We start from the raw sequence: 25,308 nt of genomic DNA, 5'->3' as shown, positions 1-25,308 counted from the left end.
TACTTCTTACTTCTTACTTCTTACTTCTTACTTCTTACTTCTTACTTCTTACTTCTTACTTCTTACTTCTTACTTCTTACTTCTTACTTCTTACTTCTTACTTCTTACTTCTTACTTCTTACTTCTTACTTCTTACTTCTTACTTCTTACTTCTTACTTCTTACTTCTTACTTCTTACTTCTTACTTCTTACTTCTTACTTCTTACTTCTTACTTCTTACTTCTTACTTCTTACTTCTTACTTCTTACTTCTTACTTCTTACTTCTTACTTCTTACTTCTTACTTCTTACTTCTTACTTCTTACTTCTTACTTCTTACTTCTTACTTCTTACTTCTTACTTCTTACTTCTTACTTCTTACTTCTTACTTCTTACTTCTTACTTCTTACTTCTTACTTCTTACTTCTTACTTCTTACTTCTTACTTCTTACTTCTTACTTCTTACTTCTTACTTCTTACTTCTTACTTCTTACTTCTTACTTCTTACTTCTTACTTCTTACTTCTTACTTCTTACTTCTTACTTCTTACTTCTTACTTCTTACTTCTTACTTCTTACTTCTTACTTCTTACTTCTTACTTCTTACTTCTTACTTCTTACTTCTTACTTCTTACTTCTTACTTCTTACTTCTTACTTCTTACTTCTTACTTCTTACTTCTTACTTCTTACTTCTTACTTCTTACTTCTTACTTCTTACTTCTTACTTCTTACTTCTTACTTCTTACTTCTTACTTCTTACTTCTTACTTCTTACTTCTTACTTCTTACTTCTTACTTCTTACTTCTTACTTCTTACTTCTTACTTCTTACTTCTTACTTCTTACTTCTTACTTCTTACTTCTTACTTCTTACTTCTTACTTCTTACTTCTTACTTCTTACTTCTTACTTCTTACTTCTTACTTCTTACTTCTTACTTCTTACTTCTTACTTCTTACTTCTTACTTCTTACTTCTTACTTCTTACTTCTTACTTCTTACTTCTTACTTCTTACTTCTTACTTCTTACTTCTTACTTCTTACTTCTTACTTCTTACTTCTTACTTCTTACTTCTTACTTCTTACTTCTTACTTCTTACTTCTTACTTCTTACTTCTTACTTCTTACTTCTTACTTCTTACTTCTTACTTCTTACTTCTTACTTCTTACTTCTTACTTCTTACTTCTTACTTCTTACTTCTTACTTCTTACTTCTTACTTCTTACTTCTTACTTCTTACTTCTTACTTCTTACTTCTTACTTCTTACTTCTTACTTCTTACTTCTTACTTCTTACTTCTTACTTCTTACTTCTTACTTCTTACTTCTTACTTCTTACTTCTTACTTCTTACTTCTTACTTCTTACTTCTTACTTCTTACTTCTTACTTCTTACTTCTTACTTCTTACTTCTTACTTCTTACTTCTTACTTCTTACTTCTTACTTCTTACTTCTTACTTCTTACTTCTTACTTCTTACTTCTTACTTCTTACTTCTTACTTCTTACTTCTTACTTCTTACTTCTTACTTCTTACTTCTTACTTCTTACTTCTTACTTCTTACTTCTTACTTCTTACTTCTTACTTCTTACTTCTTACTTCTTACTTCTTACTTCTTACTTCTTACTTCTTACTTCTTACTTCTTACTTCTTACTTCTTACTTCTTACTTCTTACTTCTTACTTCTTACTTCTTACTTCTTACTTCTTACTTCTTACTTCTTACTTCTTACTTCTTACTTCTTACTTCTTACTTCTTACTTCTTACTTCTTACTTCTTACTTCTTACTTCTTACTTCTTACTTCTTACTTCTTACTTCTTACTTCTTACTTCTTACTTCTTACTTCTTACTTCTTACTTCTTACTTCTTACTTCTTACTTCTTACTTCTTACTTCTTACTTCTTACTTCTTACTTCTTACTTCTTACTTCTTACTTCTTACTTCTTACTTCTTACTTCTTACTTCTTACTTCTTACTTCTTACTTCTTACTTCTTACTTCTTACTTCTTACTTCTTACTTCTTACTTCTTACTTCTTACTTCTTACTTCTTACTTCTTACTTCTTACTTCTTACTTCTTACTTCTTACTTCTTACTTCTTACTTCTTACTTCTTACTTCTTACTTATTACTTCTTACTTCTTACTTATTACTTCTTTTTTGTTTCTCCTGTGTTCGTTTTTCTTTCTTATTTATTCATTTTCTTTATTTCTTCTGTATTTTGTAGTCCGTTTTCTGTCTTATGTCTTCTGTCTTCTATCTTCTATTTTCTGTGTTCAGTCTTCAGTCTTCTGATTTCATTTTTCTGTTTTCTGCTTTCTGTTTTCTGTCTTCTGTTCCCATTATGCTGCCTTCTGTCTTCTGCTTTCCGTCTTATCTCTTCTGTCTTGTGTCTTTTGTCTCCTGTCTTTGATAAAAGTCAAAAGTCAGTTTGACTTTGGACTTTGGACTTTGGACTTTGGACTTTGGACTTTGGACTTTGGACTTTGGACTTTGGACTTTGGACTTTGGACTTTGGACTTTGGACTTTGGACTTTGGACTTTGGACTTTGGACTTTGGACTTTGGACTTTGGACTTTGGACTTTGGACTTTGGACTTTGGACTTTGGACTTTGGACTTTGGACTTTGGACTTTGGACTTTGGACTTTGGACTTTGGACTTTGGACTTTAGACTTTGGACTTTGGACTTTGGACTTTGGACTTTGGACTTTGGACTTTGGACTTTGGACTTTGGACTTTGGACTTTGGACTTTGGACTTTGGACTTTGGACTTTGGACTTTGGACTTTGGACTTTGGACTTTGGACTTTGGACTTTGGACTTTGGACTTTGGACTTTGGACTTTGGACTTTGGACTTTGGACTTTGGACTTTGGACTTTGGACTTTGGACTTTGGACTTTGGACTTTGGACTTTGGACTTTGGACTTTGGACTTTGGACTTTGGACTTTTTACTTTTTACTTTTTACTTTTTACTTTTTACTTTTTACTTTTTACTTTTTACTTTTTACTTTTTACTTTTTACTTTTTACTTTTTACTTTTTACTTTTTACTTTTTACTTTTCACTTTTTAATTTGAATTTTGAATCATTTTGATCAAATAAATAGGAAACTGGAAATCAGACATTTTTGCTATTAAACCTTTGTGCCAAACACAGTCGAATGCTTTTTCTATGTCTAGAAGAGCAACTCCAGTGGATAACCCAGAAGAATTATTTGATTTTATCATGTTCGTTACTCTGACAAGTTGATGAGTAGTTGAATGTTCATGACGAAATCCAAACTGCTCTGGTAAAAAATTGAATTCTCATTTATATGAGACATCATTCTCAACAAGATAGTTTTTTCAAAAAGTTTATTGATAGAAGAAAGTAAACTAATTGGTCGATAACTTGATGCTTCAGCTGACTTTTTATCAGGTTTGAGGATGGGAATTACTTTAGCTTTTTTCCATCTTTTTGGGAAGTAAGCTAAAGAAAAACACTTGTTGAAAATTTTAACCAAGAGTCTCAAGGCAACATCGGGAAGATTTTTAATAAGAATATTAAAAATTCCTTCATTACCAGGAGCCTTCATGTTTTTAAGTTTCCTAATAATTTTATTTCTTCAACATTCGTCTCACTAACGTCATCTTGTAATAACACTTGAGTTGAAATATGATCATATTTCAGTGAGACTTCATTTTCAATAGCACTCACAACGTTCAAATTAAAATTGTGTACACTCTCGAACTGCTGAGCAAGTTTTTGAGCTTTTTCGCCATTTGTAAGAAGTATTTAATTTCCTTCCTTGAGAGCAGGAGGTTTCTTAAGAACCTTAGAAAGTTTCCAGAAAGGTTTAGAATATGGTTTAATTTGTTCAACTTCTTTAGCGAAATTTTCATTTCGCAAAAGAGTAAATTTATGTTTAATTTCTTTTTGTAAATCCTTAACTATGTTTTTCATAGCAGGATCACGAGAACGTTGATATTGTCGTCGACGAACATTCTTCAACCGAATGAGCAGTTGAAGATTGTCATCGATGATAGGAGAATTTAATTTAGTTTGAGCTTTGGGAACTGAAAGATTTCTAGCTTCGATAATATAATGATTCAAATTATCAATTGCTGTGTCGATGTCCGCAGAATTTTCTAAAATAGTTTCATGATCCACATGATTTTCAATGTGAGATCTGTAATCCAACCAATTAGCTCTATGATAGTTGAGTATAGAACTAATTGGATTAATTATAGCTTCGTTGGAAAGTCTGAATGTTACAGGAAGATGATCTGAGTCAAAGTCAGCATGTGTAATCGGTTCACTACAAATGTGACTTTGATCCGTTAGAACCAGATCAATTGTAGACGGGGTTTTCACGGAAGAGAAACAAGTCGGATTACTGGGATGAAGAACTGAGAAGTAACCAGCTGAGAGTTGAGTATGAAGAATTTTACCATTACTGTTATTTTGCCTACAATTCCACTGGACATGCTTAGCATTTAAGTCCCCTATTACGAAAAATTTTGGTCGATATCTTGTGAGTTTTTGCAAATCGCTTTGAAAGAAATTTAATTGTTCGCCGGTACATTGGAATGGCAAATACGCTCCAGTGATGAAACAAATTCCATGAATGTTTTCAACTTCGATTCCCAAGTTTTCAATAACTTTAGTATTGAAAGAAGGTAAAATTCGATGTTTAATTTGCCGTTGGACAAAAATGGCAACTTCAGAACCCATTCCAGTATACCTGTCAAATCGACGAACCACATGTGGATTACTTTTCAATTTGACATTTGGTTTAAGAAAAGTTTCTGTCACAATGGCAATATGAATTTTGTGAACTTTGAGAAAATTATAAAATTCATCTTCACTCGATTTCAAAGATCGAGCATTCCAATTTAAAATATTCAAATAACTATTTAACATCACTGTTAAATTTTAAATTCATTATAATTTTATTTGCAAATTTCCATCCGATTTGAAATGTTTTAAAAAGTGATGAAGTCGAATTCATTCGGATGATCATTTGAAAAAGTTGATCTTGTAGGTAGATCATTTTATTTTCAGTTATATCGCCTAAATCAACTTCATTTAAAGAAGCGAATGGCATTGAAGGAATATTTGTAGGTAGACTGCCATTAGAACTGCCATTAGAAGATGATATGGCCGATCTACCTATTAATAAATGGTTTTCGTTAGAAGATGAACTGCAAGGCGGTCCTGTGTTTTGATTATTTACATTAGAAAAATTAAGTGGTAGATTTCTACCTGTTATACTAGCATAACTGACATTAGAAGAAGATGATGACGAGGTCGATCTACCTGTCAATAAACTGTTTTCGTTAGAAGACGAATTGGAAGGCGTACCTGTTTTTTGTTTTAAAATCGAAGAAATAAGTGCCTTAGAAAAATTAGGCGTGGCATTTGTAACGGTTTTTTGATTTTGAGGTATGTTCTGTAAATTAAGCGTCGTTGATTTGACTTGTTGTCTAAGCGAACGAGCGTTTAAAAAATTTTCCCTGACAGGACATTTCAAATGATTGGATTTATGATTTCCATCGCAATTTGAACATGAAAATTTATCAGTGGTTTCATTCATTGGACAAACGTCTTTCGAACGCGATTTACCACAATTCAAACACCGTATATCCATATGACAATTTTTGGTTCCATGGCCGAAGCCTTGGCAACGACGACATTGCGTTAAATTTGCAATACGATTATGCCGTTTATAATGTTCCCAATGATTTTTATTGTGGGAAATGAAACGTACTTTTTCTAAAGTTTTCAAATTGTTTACATCACTTCGATTGAAGTGTATTAGGTAAAGTTCATGGGAAATTCCAGAGCGTGCTTTAGAAGTACCATTCGCTCTTTTTTTCATAAGTATTACTTGGGAAGGGGCAAAACCAAGCAATTCTTTTAGTTCATTTTTAATTTCATCAACACTTTGATCATTTGATAAGCCTTTCGAGACAGTCTTGAAGGGTCTGTCTGATTTTATATCATATGAATAAAATTTATGAAATTTCTCGGACAAATATCGAATAAGACGTTCGTAATCTTCCAATCCATCAACCAAGACTCGACATTCTCCTCTTCGTCCGATTTGAAATGAGACTTTTACTTCCGAGGAAAAGTAGGAAGCTCAGTACGGAATGCTCTGAAGTCGGAAATCATCACCGTCACTGGTGGCATAGATTGATGTTTCTTCCCGGAACGACAAGCGTCCATTTTGGGAATTTTTGAAGAATTTTCTTCTATGTCGCTACAATCGGATTCAGGAAGAATCTCGTAAATATTGTTAGACGGCATAGGATCAACGGAAGGGAAATCCGTCCGTTGTCTTTTATTTTTACATTCAGATTCTATAAGATCGTGAATGTTATTAGAAAAATGTTGAATAACGGATTGTGATTTATTCCGTATTGAATTATTTTTAGCCTTAGGCTTGTTGCCTTTCCGGTTGGACGCAGGCATTTTTGAAATGAATGAAATTTTAAATTAAATTAACTAGGCTAAATTAGTCTTCGATTAGACTCCTAGATTGGAAAAGTCTTGATAAAGACTGATTTTGTGGTAGTCTTAATAAAGACTGATTAGTTCGAAGAATAGTTCTTTGAATAGCTAGCCTTAAAAAAGGCTGAATAATTTCTTAGTCACTCTAATATCACTCTTTGTATAGCCTTGAGAAAGGCTGACTAATTGTTAGTCTTTAAAAAGACTGTTAGTGATTCAGGTAGCCTTGAAAAAGACTGAAGCCTTGAATCAATGAAACTCTAGGTAGCCAGAAAAAATTTCCAGGAGCCAAGAGCTATACGCGTGCGGTGCGAACTACTGTTCAACACCGACTGAATGATTTGCTTTGATTCCATCCATTTCAGTACACTTACCATATACCGTCGAATGGATTCGTTTCATGCTCAATCACGCTTCCGGATGTTTGAATTGGAATGTGTCGATAAACAAATTTCAACTGTACCCAAAGAAAACTTATTGTTGAAAAGCGATACTGTTTATTATTACTAAGCCATCCAATACTTTGCTATGACCATAGGAATAAATTGTGGACATCATTTTTGCAATGGAAAATATAGGCTGTTAAGCATCGTTACAATTAAAATTCGTCAATTTTCCCAAACATGTTTTCCAGAATAAAACTGATGTGAACAGTTTGCGGATTGTTTATCTATCTTCTTCTTCTATATATATAAAATAATAACGAAAAAAGTGTGTGTTGCTAATGTTCTCTGGTATGCGTGGGCCGATCTTCAAATGATTTTTTTTTGTTCGAAAGGTGACGTTTATGCGGAGGTTTTAGGCTATAGTACATAAGGAATATCTTTCGGGAAAGTAGAGAAAAACTAGAAAATTGGTTCGTTTAGAATTGGAAATTTTCCATTCAATGCATGCTAGATCTCCAATGATTGTTTGGCGCGTATCGAGTTATGCAATGCTGCTGCCCGCTGGAGAGCAAAATATGAATACTAGATTATTCGCGACTACGAAGTTGAGTTTGACAGCTTATATGTGTGAAGTGAAAGTAAACAAGAAAGAGCAAAAAGTAATGAATTTTCAAACGTACCGTTTTCTTCGATTTTCAGTTTGCTGTTTGAATTGGTTAATAAAAGTGTTTTTAAAAATCTTTGACGATACTGATTTAGTTGATAGATATAAAATAATATCTGTGAGTTATGCTTTTTTACCGAAAAATGAAACAGTGGTCAGTATCAGCAAATAAGTAAACAACATTTCAAAACAACAATTATGAATTAAAACCAGCTTCAATGTTAAAAATTTCTGAGATGTGCTTCAGAACTGCATTTTTTCTATTCGTGGTGTAAGTCTGCAATCGAAGTGTTTACTTTAAATGAGAAAATAATGTATTTTTCGAATCACCATTAGGAGCTGTCAGAAAGTTGTACATGCAGTGTGTTGGTGAACTCGGATGTTTCAGTTACGTTACCGGAGGTTGCCGTTTGGTGGTCAAACGCGTAAGAGTACTCCAGGCTGGACACCTTCTGATAGATGCAGTGACATCTGTATACAATGGCGGACTTGGTGAATTTTGCACTTGTCTAGAGTCAAGTGGCGAGCATCAGCATTTTCATTGCTCTGCAAGTGCCGAGCATAACACAATAGAGATCGTTGCATAAACAGCTTGAAATATCTGTTTCGGTACACAATGATAAGGCGATACAGAACTCAGTAATAGTGACCTGAATAATTCTATATTCGAAGAGACTCCTGAACAATAAAAAAAGGTTTGACCCGCACTTTTCAAATTATTGAAACTGACGAGAAAGAAAATTTTAAAACTTTAAACCATTTTGTGGAAGGTAATCGCAAATTCGTAACTACTATTTATTGTTTTGATTCGATTTTATATTGTTCAGCTATATCAAGTACACGGTAGACCAAAAAATGCTAATGAACTGACAATATCTGGGAATGAATCACCACTGAAAAATATTAACGAATTCTGGAAGCAAAGTGTACTAAAATCTTTTATTATAAAATTTCGGATTGAATATATTGATTTCACAAGCGATAATCATGAGCTCATCTGAAACAAACAGGAATCCTGAGTCGGTTTGGAAAAACGAAAACTTTCTTTTTGCTGAAGATCCTTAATCGTCGAGACGTACGATTCATACCTGTGAACAGACAACGAGTTATACCTGTCTGAATTTGATTTGAAATTATTTTAATACTCACTTGGTAGACAATATAATATATTGAAGGGGCAAAGAAATGAATTTTCATTTTCCCAAATTTAAGTTTGAGGCGTTGAACCCACCGGTTTTAATTTGACATTTTAGGGAAAGAATTAAACGTTATTTTTTTTTTTGCAATCTGGAACATATCGCATCACACGGCCTAACGAATTCCTTTCGTTAATGTTCTCATTAGCATAAAAAATGACCAGGGATTGTTTTTGCGTACCCATCCGAACAGCTTTTCAACTCCACGATCTACGACATTTAGAGAAAAATATTTTCATATAAACCACGATTAACATTTTTCGTACACGGAAAGACCGAAATTAGCATTTTGGCGAAAAAATTAGTTGATTTTCTGATTTTAGTTAGTTATTTTTTGAGACAACTAAAAAAATCTTACTTTTGCTGATTTAGATTTTTTAATTCTGATTCTCTTAATAATAATAAAATATTTGTTGAAATGGCTATTTTTTTAGTTGAATCCACCAATTAAACGTGCTGTCATTTCTTAGCTAAGGCACGCTTCATATCCATTCAACTAATTTTTTAGTTGAATTAGAGAAATAAAACGTTGTTTTCAACCAACATAAATGGTTGAATTGGTTTTTGCAATTAGCAGCTATATGGCGCTCGTTAACACCGTAATGACTACTAGCCACTAGATGGCACACTACTACCGAAAAAAATTTCAGTCGCGGTTATCTTTTCTATATTTGCAGGTATAAATACGATGTTGTATTGGAGAAAAAGACATAAGCGAAACATAAACTTCTTTTTGAAAAATTTTACTTCTAAATCGCTGTTTTCTTCATTCGACTTCGCGAAATCGACTCTCTCACTGAAAACTTTGAGCACTCGGAAAACAAAAACCGAATACAAGTAGTACACCGGACGGCGTAGCCCGGAATGAGAAGATACAAAAAAACATCATTTGACGTATACAATTAGAGTGCAACATTCGAAACTCACTTCACTGTTTCGCGTAAAAACATTATCACCCACAATCGCTTCAACTGCGCACAAATTCTGAATAAATACACTTTCCACTAACAGTTTACGTCATTTTTACATATCGGTTTAGAAATTTATATAGGGATATATCGTAACACATGCGAAAAACATCTAAACAATTTCCGAGCAGTTTCAACAAGACTGTCCCTTTTAGCTTTTTAATGGATTGTTTTGCTTTGACACTGCTGTCCTTCAGTAATGACGGTGATAGATAAATAGAATCAAAGTTTCTGATTTTAATAACGAAATTAGTTGTCAATGAGAATTTCGTGTTGGATTGTAATATTGCTGGTTTGTGTCCAGAATATTCGCCAACTAAACACATTCTCTAAAAATAAGAGTTTTTTTCAGCACAGTGAATTCTAAATTTTAACTAATTTAATAGTTATTTTGGAAATTGTATTGTTAAAATCAACTAATTCAAAAACAGTAACACGAATTAGGCGCAGAGCTAATTTCGGTCGTTCCGTGTAATGTTACGACTGGTTTGTCACATAAGCACAACACAAATTAATAAATTTATCAAAAAAAAATCCTGTGTACTCTTACCTATGCGGATTATTAGCACCGGAAGAGAAATTTTATTTTCTTTCTTACGGGCACAAAACCAACTCCGATATTCAACCAAAACAGTTAAAAAGCCTAAATAAAAGCCGGTCTATGTGTTCATTTTTTCGATGCGCACTACATCACTTTAAAACAACGAGAACCAATGGATTTAACTTAAGCGAAAAAATAACATATTTTGTTTACATTCTCTTCACACACAGATTAAACTTAGATAGATGGCAGCACCACTCCTTCTACGACGCGAATTGATAAAATCGTTTGGCGCCAAACTATCTGATTTGTATTCAAATTTTACTGAGCATACTTGATTCACGTGTTTCTTTATTTCGTATCACATGTTCAATTAAGTATGGACACCAAATGCACAGCATACAGGTTTCCATTTTTCAATGTATATATATATATATATATATATATATATATATATATATATATATATATATATATATATATATATATATATATATATATATATATATATATATATATATATATATATATATATATATATATATATATATATATATATATATATATATATATATATATATATATATATATATATATATATATATATATATATATATATATATATATATATATATATATATATATATATATATATATATATATATATATATATATATATATATATATATATATATATATATATATATATATATATATATATATATATATATATATATATATATATATATATATATATATAATTTGTGTTCAATGCCGTCAATTGAAATTAAATAACGACTGTTAGAAAATAAAGTCATTGACGAGAGCACGTTATTTTATGATTCATTGTTTCCTTTAAATTTCAAAAATGTGAATCTCTATCTTTACGATGGATGTAATTATTGCTACCACAATGCGCTGAACTTTCATACAGAGACAACAAGATTGAAGTGTTCAATGGAGTAATTCCGTTTAAATTCGTAGGATGTTTTTTTGGTTTGTTTTTGGCCTAAATTTTACATAAGCATTACCATTGTCCGAAAAGTAAAATTTTGCATCTCAAGTTGGGGTCAGTTATAGTCATACTTCTTGAATTTCATTAGATGAACCCAAACACAACTGTTACAAAAAGTACATTCAATTGATAAATGATATAAATTTGGAGTAAAATGCGAATATAATTTGGTAGAGTAACGGCAACCCTGTTCATCTCAATATGCAAAAACAAATATGTCAGAGTGAGATCCGATATCTCTGTTCGATAGATGAACTATTGAAAAAGTAAGGGTAAGTTGAAAAGTTGTGCATTCGTTTCGAGTTTTCACGTCGCTATAATAGTAGTGTTGAACAATTTTCGAACTATTCTGTCTGTGGTATTGCTTCTTAGAATCGAAACAAAGATGTTGTATCCGATTTTATCACAATTCGTTGATTCAATGAAAGTCGAGCAATCGGTAAAATAATATGGCGACTCTACTATTGAGATGACTATTTGTACAAAAGGTTTAAGATCATAATTTCAAATATCGCTTAATTGGATCGAGTACTTTCAGGCAAATACATTTATTGCAAATTCATTCACCTTCAGCATCAATAATAGATACTTGATACCTAAGGATATTTTGTGCGCATTTTTCTCAAAATGACCTTCAAATTTTAGAGATTGTTTCAAATTTCAAGTACGGTTATGCATTTGAGCCCAAATGTCTTCATTTGACCCAGATACGATCCAAATTATATATACCCGTTCGAGACGTCTTCGGGCCTATTTTTCTCTAAACATCGGTTTTTTGCAGAGTACTTCGAAATTTCAATTTATTATGTGGCTATAAACAGTTCCGTACAGTATACTCTAACCAACACTTCTGTCGCTTTTACGGACATCATCGAACGGGATTTGAGAATCATCACGTTGATATTTTTTTCCTCTTTGATTCATCAACTTTCCACAAGCTGAAAAGTTTCTGCGATCGAATTAAAAACAGTGTTTGATTTATTTTATCATTCACCTTCATTGATCGCGAACAATCATGGCAACATTCTTCTGAACCCATGTTTCACATAGGTCGTTTGATTATTTTGATTTTGTAAGTTTAGTGAGTCCTACTAAACAGCTGTAGATGCAGAAATAAGGGGAACAAGTGCCAAACGCACAAAAACAAATGTGTAAGGTACAAGAACAGGTGCAGAAAGTACAGGAACGCGTACAGACATGAGAGAAACAAATATTGAAAATACTAGAACAAGTGCAGAGAGGACAGGAACATGTTGTAGAGAAAGCACAGGAACAAACACAGAGTACTGAAACAGATGTAGAAACTGATACATACAATTCAGAATCAAGAGCAGAAAGGACAGGAACAGGTTCAGAAAGTATAACAATAAATACAGAAAGTAAAGAAGCAAACGCAGAAAAAAAGTTCAAAGTTAAAAGGTTAATGGCAAATGTTATCGAGGAAACAATTCCAATGACTTCCACTGATATGTCATTTAAATTAAAACGTCATTTTTCCATTCATTTAGCTTTTATGTTACCGTCAATAAAGCACAAGGGTAATCGTAAGGAGTTTCTGTCATGAAGTTTGAGTTTTTACATGGAAAATTGTTGTTTACCGAAAATGGAGAAACAAAAAATGTTTTTTTTTATCGCAGAACAGTTATTCTCAACCTGTGGCTCCGTCTTTTTGACAATAACCATTAAAATTGATTGAAAGTAGTTTTGATTTATTTAAATCTGATCTAATATTATTGCGCTACGAAGTGTGCAGGGGTCCGCTAGTTGTTATATATAATAATCTAAAATAAAAATTTTTCTATCAAAACAAGATAAACTGTGTTGAACCCACGAGTGTATTTTAATAAACCAATATACAAAATCATGCGAATCAAAGTTTCCGCTTTCGTTCTAGAGTGCCCCAAAGCTGATAAATTCGACGAATTCCAGGACGAGATTGCGATGATGAAACGAGTTGGCCGACATCCGAACATTGTTACTCTGCTTGGGTGCTGCACAATCAAGGAACCGCTGACGATGATCATGGAGTACATCGGATGCGGGGATTTGGTACGTACGGATTTCAACAGATTATTTCCTGTGGTGGTAGAGCTAATTGGATGATGGTTTTTAAACGGATTCTAGGGATTACGTTTACTTTCGTAATGATAGGTGGTTTGTTCGTGCTAAAGTTTCAGGAAAATGTGGCTATGCTCGTTGTTTAACATCTGTGGCTCATCTATCAGCCACAAATGAGTAATACGAGGTAAGACAGCCAGAACACGATGTGTTTTCATGATAAAACACGCTAGGTAATTTTACATCTACCATTAATGGTCATTGTGGAGAAATGTGAAAGCAGTTTTCTCCGCTATTGCTTGAAGAATCTTCAAGGAAAAAACCTGATTTAATTCACCTAGTGGTGTAATGATGCCTTTCTCATATATAATGCTGTAGTACAGGTCCGTACCCAGGATTTCGTTTCGGGAGGAGCCCACAAATAAGAAACAACGCTTCTAACTGATGATTCTTTATGTGTCTAGTTCTAGGTGTACCTTTAGTATTATTTTTATTTATTTTTTAAGAGTGAGTGCAACTAATAACAATTTAAGTAAATACTCACACATTTTGGATTGGACAATGAGAGATTAAAGCAAGAAGATCTATGTGTCAAAAAGAAAGGATCGATTTTTTACATTTCTTTTATCATATAGTCCCATAGTTCAGATTCGTCTTTTGGTTTTGGAAAAAAAACTGAGTGAAGAGTATTAAACCCTTCAATTTCAAGGGTGTGTTCTTATAAGTGACAATGAAAAAAGGAGCAACTATTTTGAAACTATTCAGTAAGCTCTTCTAGTTGATTATTTGTCGACCAGATGGTGCCTTATAATCCAACATGATTTTTTTTTGTAAATTAGCAAATTTCTAAAATAAACTGCAGACATGTTTTAGTTGCTGACTTTTGAAAATCACATTTTTCGTAGACGATCGTAAAAAATTACAGACAATTTGAGACTGCCGCGGTCTTTATTTATTTTTTGCTCGTTAAACCAATTCCGTGCATCATTCTTTATAGGAAACTTGAAGTCCGCCGACTGTTTTTTGATCCGCAAAAACCATTGCCAGATACCTTAGATAACTTGTCCGTTTGGGCTGTTCATCTTGGTATCGAATTCTCTGCGGAGAAAACAAGGCTGGTCGTCTTTTTAAGAAAACATGATCCCGCGCAGCTTCAGCTTCATATGATAGGAAGAATGATCCAACAGGTTTTGACTTTCAAATACCTCGGGGTGTGGTTTGATTCCAAATGCACGTGGGGAGGACACATTAGGTTTCTGATAACAAAATGCCAACAAAGAGTAAATTTTCTTCGAACAATAACAGGATCTTGGTGGGGTGCTCATCCGGAAGATCTAATAAAATTGTATCAGACAACGATACTTTCAGTGATGGAATTTGGATGCGTTTGCTTTCGTTCCGCTGCAAACTCTCATATTATCAAATTAGAGCGTATTCAATATCGTTGTTTGCGAATTGCTTTAGGCTGCATGCATTCGACACATACAATGAGTCTTGAAGTTCTGGCGGGAGTTCTTTCATTGAAAGATCGTTTTTGGGAGCTTTCGTCGCCACTGCTAATAAGATACGCTCGATGGAAATCCCAAATAAATCCAGAATTAGCAGCACTTCATTATAGCTTGAGTATAATCGTCACATCTCCAAACCATTATTTTCTCTTCACAGATAGTCTGAGTGCAATTGAAGCCATTCGCTCAAACATGACTGGCAAAAATAAACCGTATTTCTTGAGCAATATAAAACAGTGCCTTAACGCCATATTGAATAATAATTATCAAATCACAATAGTTTGGGTCCCGGCTCGTTGCTCCATTCCAGGCAATGAAAGAGCCGATATTTTAGCCAAACGTGGTGCTATTGAGGGTGAAATTTATGAGAGACCGATTGCTTTCAATGAATTCTATAGCTCGTCTCGCCAAAGAACACTTGCCAGCTGGCAAGCTTCTTGGGATAAAGATGATCTGGGTCGGTGGATGCACTCAATTAATCCTAAAATAACGACAAAGGCATGGTTCAGGGTGCTGGATGTGAGTAGGGACTTCATTCGTGTGATGTCCAGACTCATGTCCAATCACTACACGTTAGATGCACATCTCCTTCGAATTGGACTTTCCGAAACTAATCATTGTGCTTGTGGCGAAGGTTATCGCGATATTGATCATGTCGTTTGGACATGCGTGGAGTATCGTGATGTCAGAACTCAACTAATATATTCCTTGCGTACTCAAGGTAGACTATCCAATGTCCCAGTTCGCGACATTCTTGCTTGTTGTGACCTTCCTTACATGAAACTTCTTCATCATTTCATTAAGTCCATTTGAGTTCCAATTTAAATTTTATTTTATGTTAGACTGTTTTCTCTTCCATGAGTTCAACCAATAGCCAACTATCTTATATTAAATAAAAGTGATGAACTGATACAAACAAACCTGAAATAGTTCTAAGATCATGTACAAAATAAATGTATATTATTTAATGTAATTTAAAATAGCAACTCGCCAGATAAAAACAGTGTTTAGATTCACTAATGAATACCAACATACTAATATGATGGATGCCACGGCGTAGAAAAACTTATGTATATTGCCTATGAAATAAACGCATTTATGAGAAAAAAAATACTCATCATCCTGTAAGAGTAACGAACATGATAAAAGCAAATAAACCTTCTGGGTTATCCACTGGAGTTGCTCTTCTAGACATAGAAAAAGCATTCGACAGTGTTTGGCACAAAGGTTTAATAGTAAAAATGTCTGATTTTCAGTTTCCTATTTATTTGATCAAAATGATTCAAAATTATTTAACTGATCGTACTCTTCAGGTTAGCTAGCAGAATTGTAAATCTGAATGGCTACCCCTACGAGCAGGTGTTCCGCAGGGTTCGAGTGTAGCTCCAATCTTGTATAATATTTTCACTTCTGATCTTCCAAATCTACCCGTTGGTTGTCAGAAATCGCTATTCTGTGACGACGCAAGTCTGTTAGCCACGGGTAGAAATCTAAGAGTGATCTACAGTCGGCTACAAAGAAGCTTAAATATTTTCAGTGATTATCTGTCAAAATGGAAAATTAAACCAAATGCAGCAAAAACGCAATTAATTATCTTTCCTCATAAGCCAAGAGCTTCTTTTCTTAAACCAAACAATAATCACATTCTCAAATTGAATGGCTTGGAATTGACATGGTCTGATCAAGCTAAATACTTTAACGTATGACAAAAAAACTCACTTTCAAGGATCACATTGAAGGAATCCAGGCAAAGTGTAATAAATATATTAAATGTTTATATCCTCTTATAAACAGAAATTCTAAGCTCTGTCTAAAAACAAATTGTTAATTTATAAACAAATTTTTCAGACCAGCCATGCTTTATGCAGTACCAATTTGGTCAAGTTGTTCCACCAGGAAGAAAACGCTTCAAAGGATTCAGAATAAAATTCTGAAAATGATTTCTAAGCGTCTTCCTTGGTTTAGTACAAATGAATTACACAGACTCACAAATATAGAACCATTAGATGTAATGTCGCATAATATTATAAGCAAATTCAAATTCTTCAATTGAATCGATTCGCTCTCTGAATTAGTTAGTAAGTTAGTGGCCCTTATTACCGGTATCACTACACGGTGAAAATCGAGTGAAGTGAATTTAGGTCCTTAGTACGGAAGTCGCTTCAAAGACAAAAGTAATTATTTGGATGAACTTGATGTCATTCTGAACATCACGCCATCAACATTTCGTTGAAAAAAAATGAGTTTTTTTCACTGCAGTGATCACTTCACTATGAGTGATACTGGTAATAGGGAAAATCAAGTGAAGTGACATGTAAGTGAAGTGAATGTGAAAGTGGAAGTGAGAACGGTAATAAGTGCCAGTATATAAGTTCCTTTTCTCCATTGCACAATACAAGTAGGTTTACAGTTTTCCCTACACAAAAATCTCAGAATTGCGCAAGCAAATGATGTCTTCATGGTAATAACCAAATCATGTATATAATAAGGCTGAAAAGTTACCACTTGTGGCTGAACACCCAATTTAAATCTTAATAATTTAATTTTAACTCGTGTTCCAATAAATAGTTATTAAAAAATACAAACCAAGTAACACATGGATCAATAAGTCCCGAGACTAACAATGGAAACAACATTTTTTTTGCAAATTTTTTTTTATTCATCAACATGATCACCTTTTAGCGTGATACAATGGTTCCAACGTTTTTCCAATTTTTCAATACCATGTTTATAAAAAAAATTATCTTTCGTTTCAAAATAAGCTCCAGTTTCAGCGATGACCTCCTCATTTGAGCTAAATCTTTTTCCCTGGAGCTTTTTTTTAACATCAGCAAAGAGCCAGTAGTCACTGGGGGCTAAATCTGGCGAGTATGAAGGGTGGGGAAGCAGATCAAAGCCCAATTCGTTCAATTTCGCCATTGTTTTCATCTACTTGTGGTAGGGTGACTCGTTGCTGTTTTTGTTCCATCGAAAGCAATCGCGGCACCCACTTGGAAAAAAAACTTTTACATGCTCAATTTTTCATGAAGGATAGTAAATACACTTCCATATGATATCTGTGTCATCTCAGCAATCTCACGGAGCTTCACTTTACGATCTTTCATTATAATTTTTGTCACTTCACTCACATTTTCCGGTGTAACGGCTTCCACAGGTCTACCCGAGCGTTCCGCGTCATTTGTGTCGGTACGACCACGTTTAAACTCGGCGAACCACCGACAAATCGTTGCTTTTGATGGAGTCCGGATAACATTTTTCAATCCATTGTTTCGCTTGCACGGTGTTTTTACCCATTAAAAAACAATGTTTTATCAAAACACGAAACTCGGTTTTTTTCCATATTTTAAACAAACTACAAAACGACTTTACTCCAACCTCGATAACTCAGCTGTTTCTGGTCGGATCGACTTAAAATTTTGACCCGTTTCAAGCAAAGGTTAGTACTCTAGAAAGACGTGGTTACTGGTTTACTATGAGCGCCATCTCTGCTTTAGTCTCGGGACTTATTGATCCATGTGTTAGTATTGTATAACCTGGTGCTAGAACCAAAATACAAATATGTACACTTTTATGGGAATTTATAGACCTATAAGTCCTTTGAAAAATATATAATTAATAATTTCTAATTTCATATTTTCTGTTTATATGAATATATTCCCCAACTCATAAATATATGCTGGAGAGAGATTGGAAAACCGACATGTGAACACAATGATGTAATGAAAACCGCGAAAATGTTACCGCAGAGACGGGACTCGAACCCGTAGCTAACTCCTAACCGGGGAAATTGTTTTACCAATTAAATTACCCTGCATATGAAAACACATGAAGTCCAATTGATTGGACGAAACTAAGCATGCTTCGCTCTACTTAGCCACTACGGTACGGTGTTCACATGTCGGTTTTCCAATCTGTTTCCCCGTTAGATACTGATCATATTAAAACTAACTCAAGGCGGCTTTACGTCTTAACAAAGTCTAAAACAAAATCGTTGATATGCTGGAGAGTTAGCAGAGTTTTTGTTATTTGGCTAGGATGTACGGTATATAAGTTTCGATGAGAATGAAAACTAAATTTTGGAGATACCATGCTCATGCTATTTTGCGGAACGATTTCCTTTGGAATCTTGAGAAAGCAACTTGTGTCAGCTCTAGTCTATTGAGTTGTCCACCGTTCGGCAATCTGTTGCCATCTGAGTACAGGGAAAGGTAGACAGAAAATCATTCAATCATTTTCAATTCATTTGCGATTTCACGAGAAATTCTTCGGTTGAAATTTGAATCACGACAGTATTGCATCCCCGGTTTCTCATACAAGACCTGTGCTCTAGTAGGCGAATGAAACGGGCCGTGTTTGTCATATTCACATCTTTCCTGTGCCGATTCCGTTCCAGCACACTTCGATGCACATTCAATGCATCGAATACGTATGAAGTCAGATCCGAATGGTAGGAGTAGATCTTGAATCAGACGCAATCATCGTCTCGTTTGTAAAACCTGGAATCGAAATGAGGTATTTCGGCGAAACGTGGTTAACCTTGCAACTAAATGATAGACGTAGCACGTAGGGCATGAGTTGAACTGCGACCTTTGTGTTAAATCCCGTTCCTTCCCGCATACGCATGGCTGCCAGATGGCTGACTAAACGCTGCCAGCTGGAAAAATATGGCTATGGCAGACATTCTGGTGACCGACTGCCTCACCGCTGCCAGATATACAACTTAAACGATACAACCGTATCCACCAGGATTTTTCCACCTTGAAATCTTTGACATTTTCAGCGAAGGTGAGATGATGAAAACGCTCGGCTAACTTAGATACAGGCGACTTTGTTTTGTCAAATTGGATTTGACAACCGTCACTGAATCAATTTTGGTAGCCGTCTGGTGGCCGTGGCTGCACAGGTAGCCAAAACGCTATGCGGGTTGCATCACTTCGTCTTAGCAATCATGTTTAACTAGTTGCCAGCAAAAAAAAAACTGACAGTAGGTAGTTGAATACTGTGTGAGTGCGGGAGTTTATTGTTTTTTTTTTTGTTGATTGGCCAGTAATCATTCGGTAAAGTGTTTCATTTAGCTGAAGTTTAGTTCAATAATTTACTGTATTTATCGGTAAATATGTTAAAGATGCCGATGTGGTAGCGAATTACGAAAATACTGGGAAATTAAATGTATATTTCTTTCGTTCAGTATGTGCAAGAGAACAAATTTTTACGTCAATCTTTCTTTCTCCTTCACAGCTGGAATATCTACGTAGGATTCGCGCAAAACATTTAGCTAAAATTGCCAACCATGATACCGCCAACCCGACACAATCGGATACCCTTAGTCTACAGCGTTCGTGTTCTAATCAGTCCAGCAACACTGTTTTCGGGCCAATGATAAAGTATATGGATATTTTACACACTTCGTAAGTGTTTTAATATGGTTTTGTTTTTTTCTTTGTTGACAGATGACATTTTGTGATCCGAAAGTCGCAATTGTTAAAAGTTTTAATATTTATTTGCTGCTATTTTCTTATATTTTCCTGATTAATATGGATATGGAAAAGTATATTTGAATTGGACAAATGGCTTGACTTATCTACTGCTCCATGCACTATGGGCCCTCAATTAACAATGATCGGTCTTTTCTTTGTTTATTTATGTGTTATATTATTACCATTACATTTTCAAATCTTTTTTGTTTACATGAACCTCATAACACGTTGGTCAAAAGGACTCTGGTTTGACAAGAAAAGAACACTTTTTTTTCTAAAATTTCGATTTTTTCATCAATGTATTCTTCTTAAAGAACAATACGATTGTTCCAGTCGGTTTTCCAAGTCGATTTTCTTTATAACTTTTATGCACGATTTCTTCTTAGCCACCAAAAATACTTCTAATTTAACTCTGACAACAGCGAAAAGCCGCTGAGGGCTGAATCTGGTGAACACGGTGGATGCGGTAGCAATTCGAATTTCAATTTCGGAAACTTAGCCATCGTAACAATTGACTTGTGACACCAAGTGTTCATACAAAACTGTGAATTTACTTCCTTTTGGTATCTTTACGATGTCCTCTATTTTTTTTCTTCAATTTTCGATAACGATGGATTGATCTTTTGGGACGGTTTCCGGAGCAACGGGTCAATAATGGTTGATTTATTCTCCATTGTTTTCCATTTTTTCACTAACGTACCAAATGTCATAAAATTTTGATAGATGACAACTGAAAGATGTCTCTATCGAACACAAGAAGTGATTTTTCATTGGTGATGGCATTCTTAGGCCGAAAACTTATTGACTTATTGTTTATCTACAGTTCATATTTCTGTTTTCGTTTGTTTTCTTTTTAAGGAGCTCGAACTCGGATACGTCTTACATTACGCAACCGGATACTGTGCTAAGACCGTCTATAACAGAAAGTAAGTACATTTGAAAAAATTAAAAATAACAGAAAGTAAGTACATTTAAATATATAATTTTGAACTTTTATAACTCAGTCATTTGTTAGTGGATTTAAATAATTTAACTACCAATAGATTGAGAATAATTTGACTTTATATGTCTTTTATTGATCCCCGATTTTAACCTGTACTACATGGAATCAATAGTCCCGGGCGTCTCACAGTAAAGACGTGAATAGTTTCGAACCGTGTATATTTTTGTTGAGAACAAGCCTCTAGATGGCCCAATAACAAATTTCATGACTATCCATCGACTAGTGTTTTAAGAACAGCTGACCGTGTCAGACGAATTTTATTTTTCATCAAGCTATGGAAAAAAAACGCACCAGCGCATTCATGCATAAAAGCCACGGTGAAATTGAATCATTTGCGGTACGGATTGATCCATCCCCATCCCCCGTATTCTCCAGACACGGCACCCAGCGACTATTATTTATTTTCAAACCTGAAAAGATTTCTTCGGGGAAAGAAATTGTCGTCTAATGTTAAGGTCATTGCAGAAATGGAAGCCTATTTTGAAGGCCTTGACAACATTTTTTTTTCGAAAGGGTATCCAAATATTGGAGGACCGACTGGTCAAGTGTATCGCTCTTGGTGGAGATTATACCACAGACTAACAGACATGACAGTATGAGTAAATTCTTTTAAAAATAATTTTTCGTGATGCACTAGTTCCACCTATATTGTACTGCGCGAACTATTTACTATCTGTACACCCCTTGTGTTATGTAAAAGTTTTTTTACTAGTTGGTTTCCCCTCGTTTGTCAACACCGATCAGCTGCTTGCAGGGATGCCTGATTTCATCAACATATTTGAGAATGAATCGACACAATAAATTATTGGATTACGTTGATAATACATTTAACTTTTTCGCGAAGATAACCATTTATTTGACTCAACGTTGTTCATAAAGACAATTTTTTATTGTGTTGGTAGTTTTCACCCGAAATTAAGTGGCGGCACACCAGAAGTAAGTAAATATTGTAACAAAACGGGTTCGATTTTGTATTCCGTTGGAGGATGAGAAGTAGGCACAATTATGTATATAGTTTTGGCAATATGTATTAAATCTGTATCCTGCATGAAATTCGCATGGACGTAAACAAATCAATACAATACAGGTAATTCTGTATGTATGGCAACTCTGTTGGTAAATGAAAAAATAAACACAGTCTAGATGACAGACAGGATGTTTTTGATAGGGTAGCGTGGCGCCATCATGACACATGTGAGTACTGTCCCAAATAAAGGAATATTCGAAATGACCGTTAAAATGATTGAAGAATCTAATTTGAGTGTCCTGTCTGTTAGTCTGTGATTATACTGAAGAGTAAAAAAGTTTTCACGGTAAAAAATTGACTTTTTTCTTTATTAGACCCGGGACTTCTCATTCTATGTAGTAGTTGTCGTCCGAACCGGTTCGGACAGTAAATGGCAAATGACCTTTGCCTTTACTTTCTGACATATCAGAGACTCGGATAACTCGTATCGCTAAGATGCCTAAGTTCGACTCCTCTGGTAGAAGGTAAAAGTTTAGATACGAGAAGCCTTCTGCTTACTTAAATGACCCTTGTCACGTCTCACTTTTCCGCACTTTATTCTTCACATCCTTGCTCTTCCTTGAGTACTATGGCTCTATGATTTCATATTCTTTCTCCTCTTATAATCTCCAGTTAGTTTGATATCGTTAAAAAACCGAAAAAAGTAAATATTGTTGCTTGAAATAACAAAACAGGGATAATCACGCTTTACGTGGCCGATGGAGCCATGATTTTGTTAGATAATAAACTCGTTTTTTTCGTAGAGGTTTTTTTTATTCGGCTCCTTTGCACTTAAGCTAAACTCGGCCGTTTTACAATATTGAGTGGTTATTTATTTTTTGCTGGATTTCGTTGTTATTTGCTTCTTTGGCGGAGAGGCGCTTTCATTGCTATCCAGTGAATGAAGGTGAGGGTGGTAGTGGTTCGCTATTCATGCTCCAGTCCATTGGTTCGGCATCACTGTTGTTGGCGTAATAATCGTTACTTTTTGCTCAGGCATTGGGTAAGTTGTTAGCTGCAGCTGGTGTACCTTGTTCTATAGGTGATACTGATGGTTTCAAAGAGAAGGATGCTTCATTGTTGTTGATGACTGTCGCCTATGTACTGGGCTATTTAAGGTTGTTGTAGAGGAATAGCCGTTGTCCTTTGGTGTAGACGTCTTCTTGTCCAGTTTATCACTTGGCTTACCATAGTGAACAGCTTTTGGACAATATTGACATGTAGCCATTTGATTGTCATAGGCAACAAGTGATTTGCACGGAACCTTTGTATTCTGTCCGAACATCACATATGAAGGTATAGCGTTCTCCAATGCGTAACAAACGTACGATATTGAGAATATCGGAGAAAAAGTTCTTCCACACTTCCTTTTCGATGGAAATAATCTCTCCGTACTAGAACATAGTTTTGCGAATATAAGGATCGGAGACGCTTGAAGGTAGATCATGCACACGCACTGCTATAGAACTATCTTCCATATATATTAGTATGTTGTACTTGATATTTTCATGCTCCACATAGTGCACATTGTTATTGTCTTTAGCGAATTGAATTGCATCCAACTCTCTATAAAACTGGATGTAAATAACATTATTTGTTTTATTGCATTGAAGTAAATGCACACTTTTCATATCTAGATTCATTTGCTCCTTAAGCAAACCCTCAGTTTCTCGTATCGAAGGTCGAATTTTGCACTGTCAACAACAATTGTATTGTTTAGTATTGGCTGCGGTGGCTTTTGTAAATTTGTAACTGACTTGGATGAGATATGAAAGCGAACTGTGAAACATCGACAGGATAACAGGACAAAAAAAGTTCAACATTGCAAGCATTTAAACAGAGCAGTGATGCAAAACACGGAAAAATGGTGTTGCTTGGAGCTCAAACCAGTTCCAATCGATTGGCCTTACCAGTTGACGGCCAAACGTGTATATTCCTTTTTTACCAGTCCCCGGCTTCCGGTACCGGTAAACACCGGAAATAGTTGTCACTGTCTCTATAATGAAACGAGCTCACTTTTCTCTGCGATGGCTTGGCCGATTTTAACATAACTTCTGAATTTCATTTGGATCCGGTTCCGGAATTACAAGGTGACGAGTGTCAGAAATTTCAAACCGTCTCATAAAGCGCACCGGTACGTACATGCACTGGTACGGAAGAAGAAAGCACAACACTGCCTCTACGAACGAAGCACGCTGTATGTGGTGTTCGATTTCATACATGCGGTAAAGAAAACGAAAACCAATACCGAAGCTCGAGTGCACTTAGTGGTATTTTTTTTCTGGTGTTTCGTGGAGTACTTTCCTCACGTATCAGCTCAAGCCCGTTTATTATGTATCTAGAAGTCGACTCCATACAGCTCAGACTATGACCACTCTTTGTCTCCATTTGATTGATCCACCTTGCTCGCTATGCTTCTCTTTTTCTTGAGCCTTCCGAATCACATTCAAGAACCATTTGCAAATGTTTGCCGTCTGTTATCTTGATGACATGCCCTGCCGATCTTAGCTGTCCAATTTCAGCTGTACATATGATAAGTGGATCTCCAAGCAGCTGTTGACAACCTTGATTTATATGCCGTTGATTAATTTCTTATGGTGACGTATTACTTTTCTTGTATCCTTATCCGCAGTCATAAATGAATGAATAAGAAGTGTATCGAAAATAAGCTATCCACAGATTTTTCTTTCAAATTATGATAAAAAGCGATATTTTATTCAAACTAAAAATTGATCCTTTATTGTAAGAGGATAAACTTGAGCATAAAGAAAACCGGATGAAATTTAAGTTATTCCTTCACGAGTTTTCGAACTTTTAATCGAACGCTCTTCATCAAGTTCCGGACAAGTGTTGCATCGCATTTTTTGGACGCTTGAGCCCAAATTTTTTTTAAACTCCTGCATGCTCCCAGCTGCCTTACCAGTCTTCTTGAAGACCCTCTTTACGATTGCCCAGTAACGTTCGATGGGTCGAAGCTGAGGGCAATTTTGTGGATTGATATTTTTCTCAACAGAATTTA

The 25,308-nt window shown here is 34.8% G+C and overlaps 1 protein-coding gene across 1 annotated transcript in view; it reads left to right on the top strand.

The window, feature by feature from the left end:
* The window catches only part of LOC131429253 (uncharacterized), a 367,830-nt gene that overhangs the window by 299,417 nt on the left and 43,105 nt on the right, over positions 1–25,308 (top strand). Inside the window, exons 17-19 of the mRNA XM_058593304.1 lie at positions 13,132–13,286; positions 20,042–20,211; positions 21,139–21,206. Coding sequence (XP_058449287.1) covers positions 13,132–13,286; positions 20,042–20,211; positions 21,139–21,206 — 393 coding nt within the window. The remainder of the gene's footprint in view (positions 1–13,131; positions 13,287–20,041; positions 20,212–21,138; positions 21,207–25,308) is intronic.

The sequence above is a fragment of the Malaya genurostris genome, chromosome 2 (genome assembly GCF_030247185.1).
Source record: "Malaya genurostris strain Urasoe2022 chromosome 2, Malgen_1.1, whole genome shotgun sequence".
Taxonomy (NCBI): Eukaryota; Metazoa; Arthropoda; class Insecta; order Diptera; family Culicidae; genus Malaya; species Malaya genurostris.
Note: the sequence above shows the minus strand (reverse complement) of the source record. Positions and strands in the feature narration are given on the sequence as shown.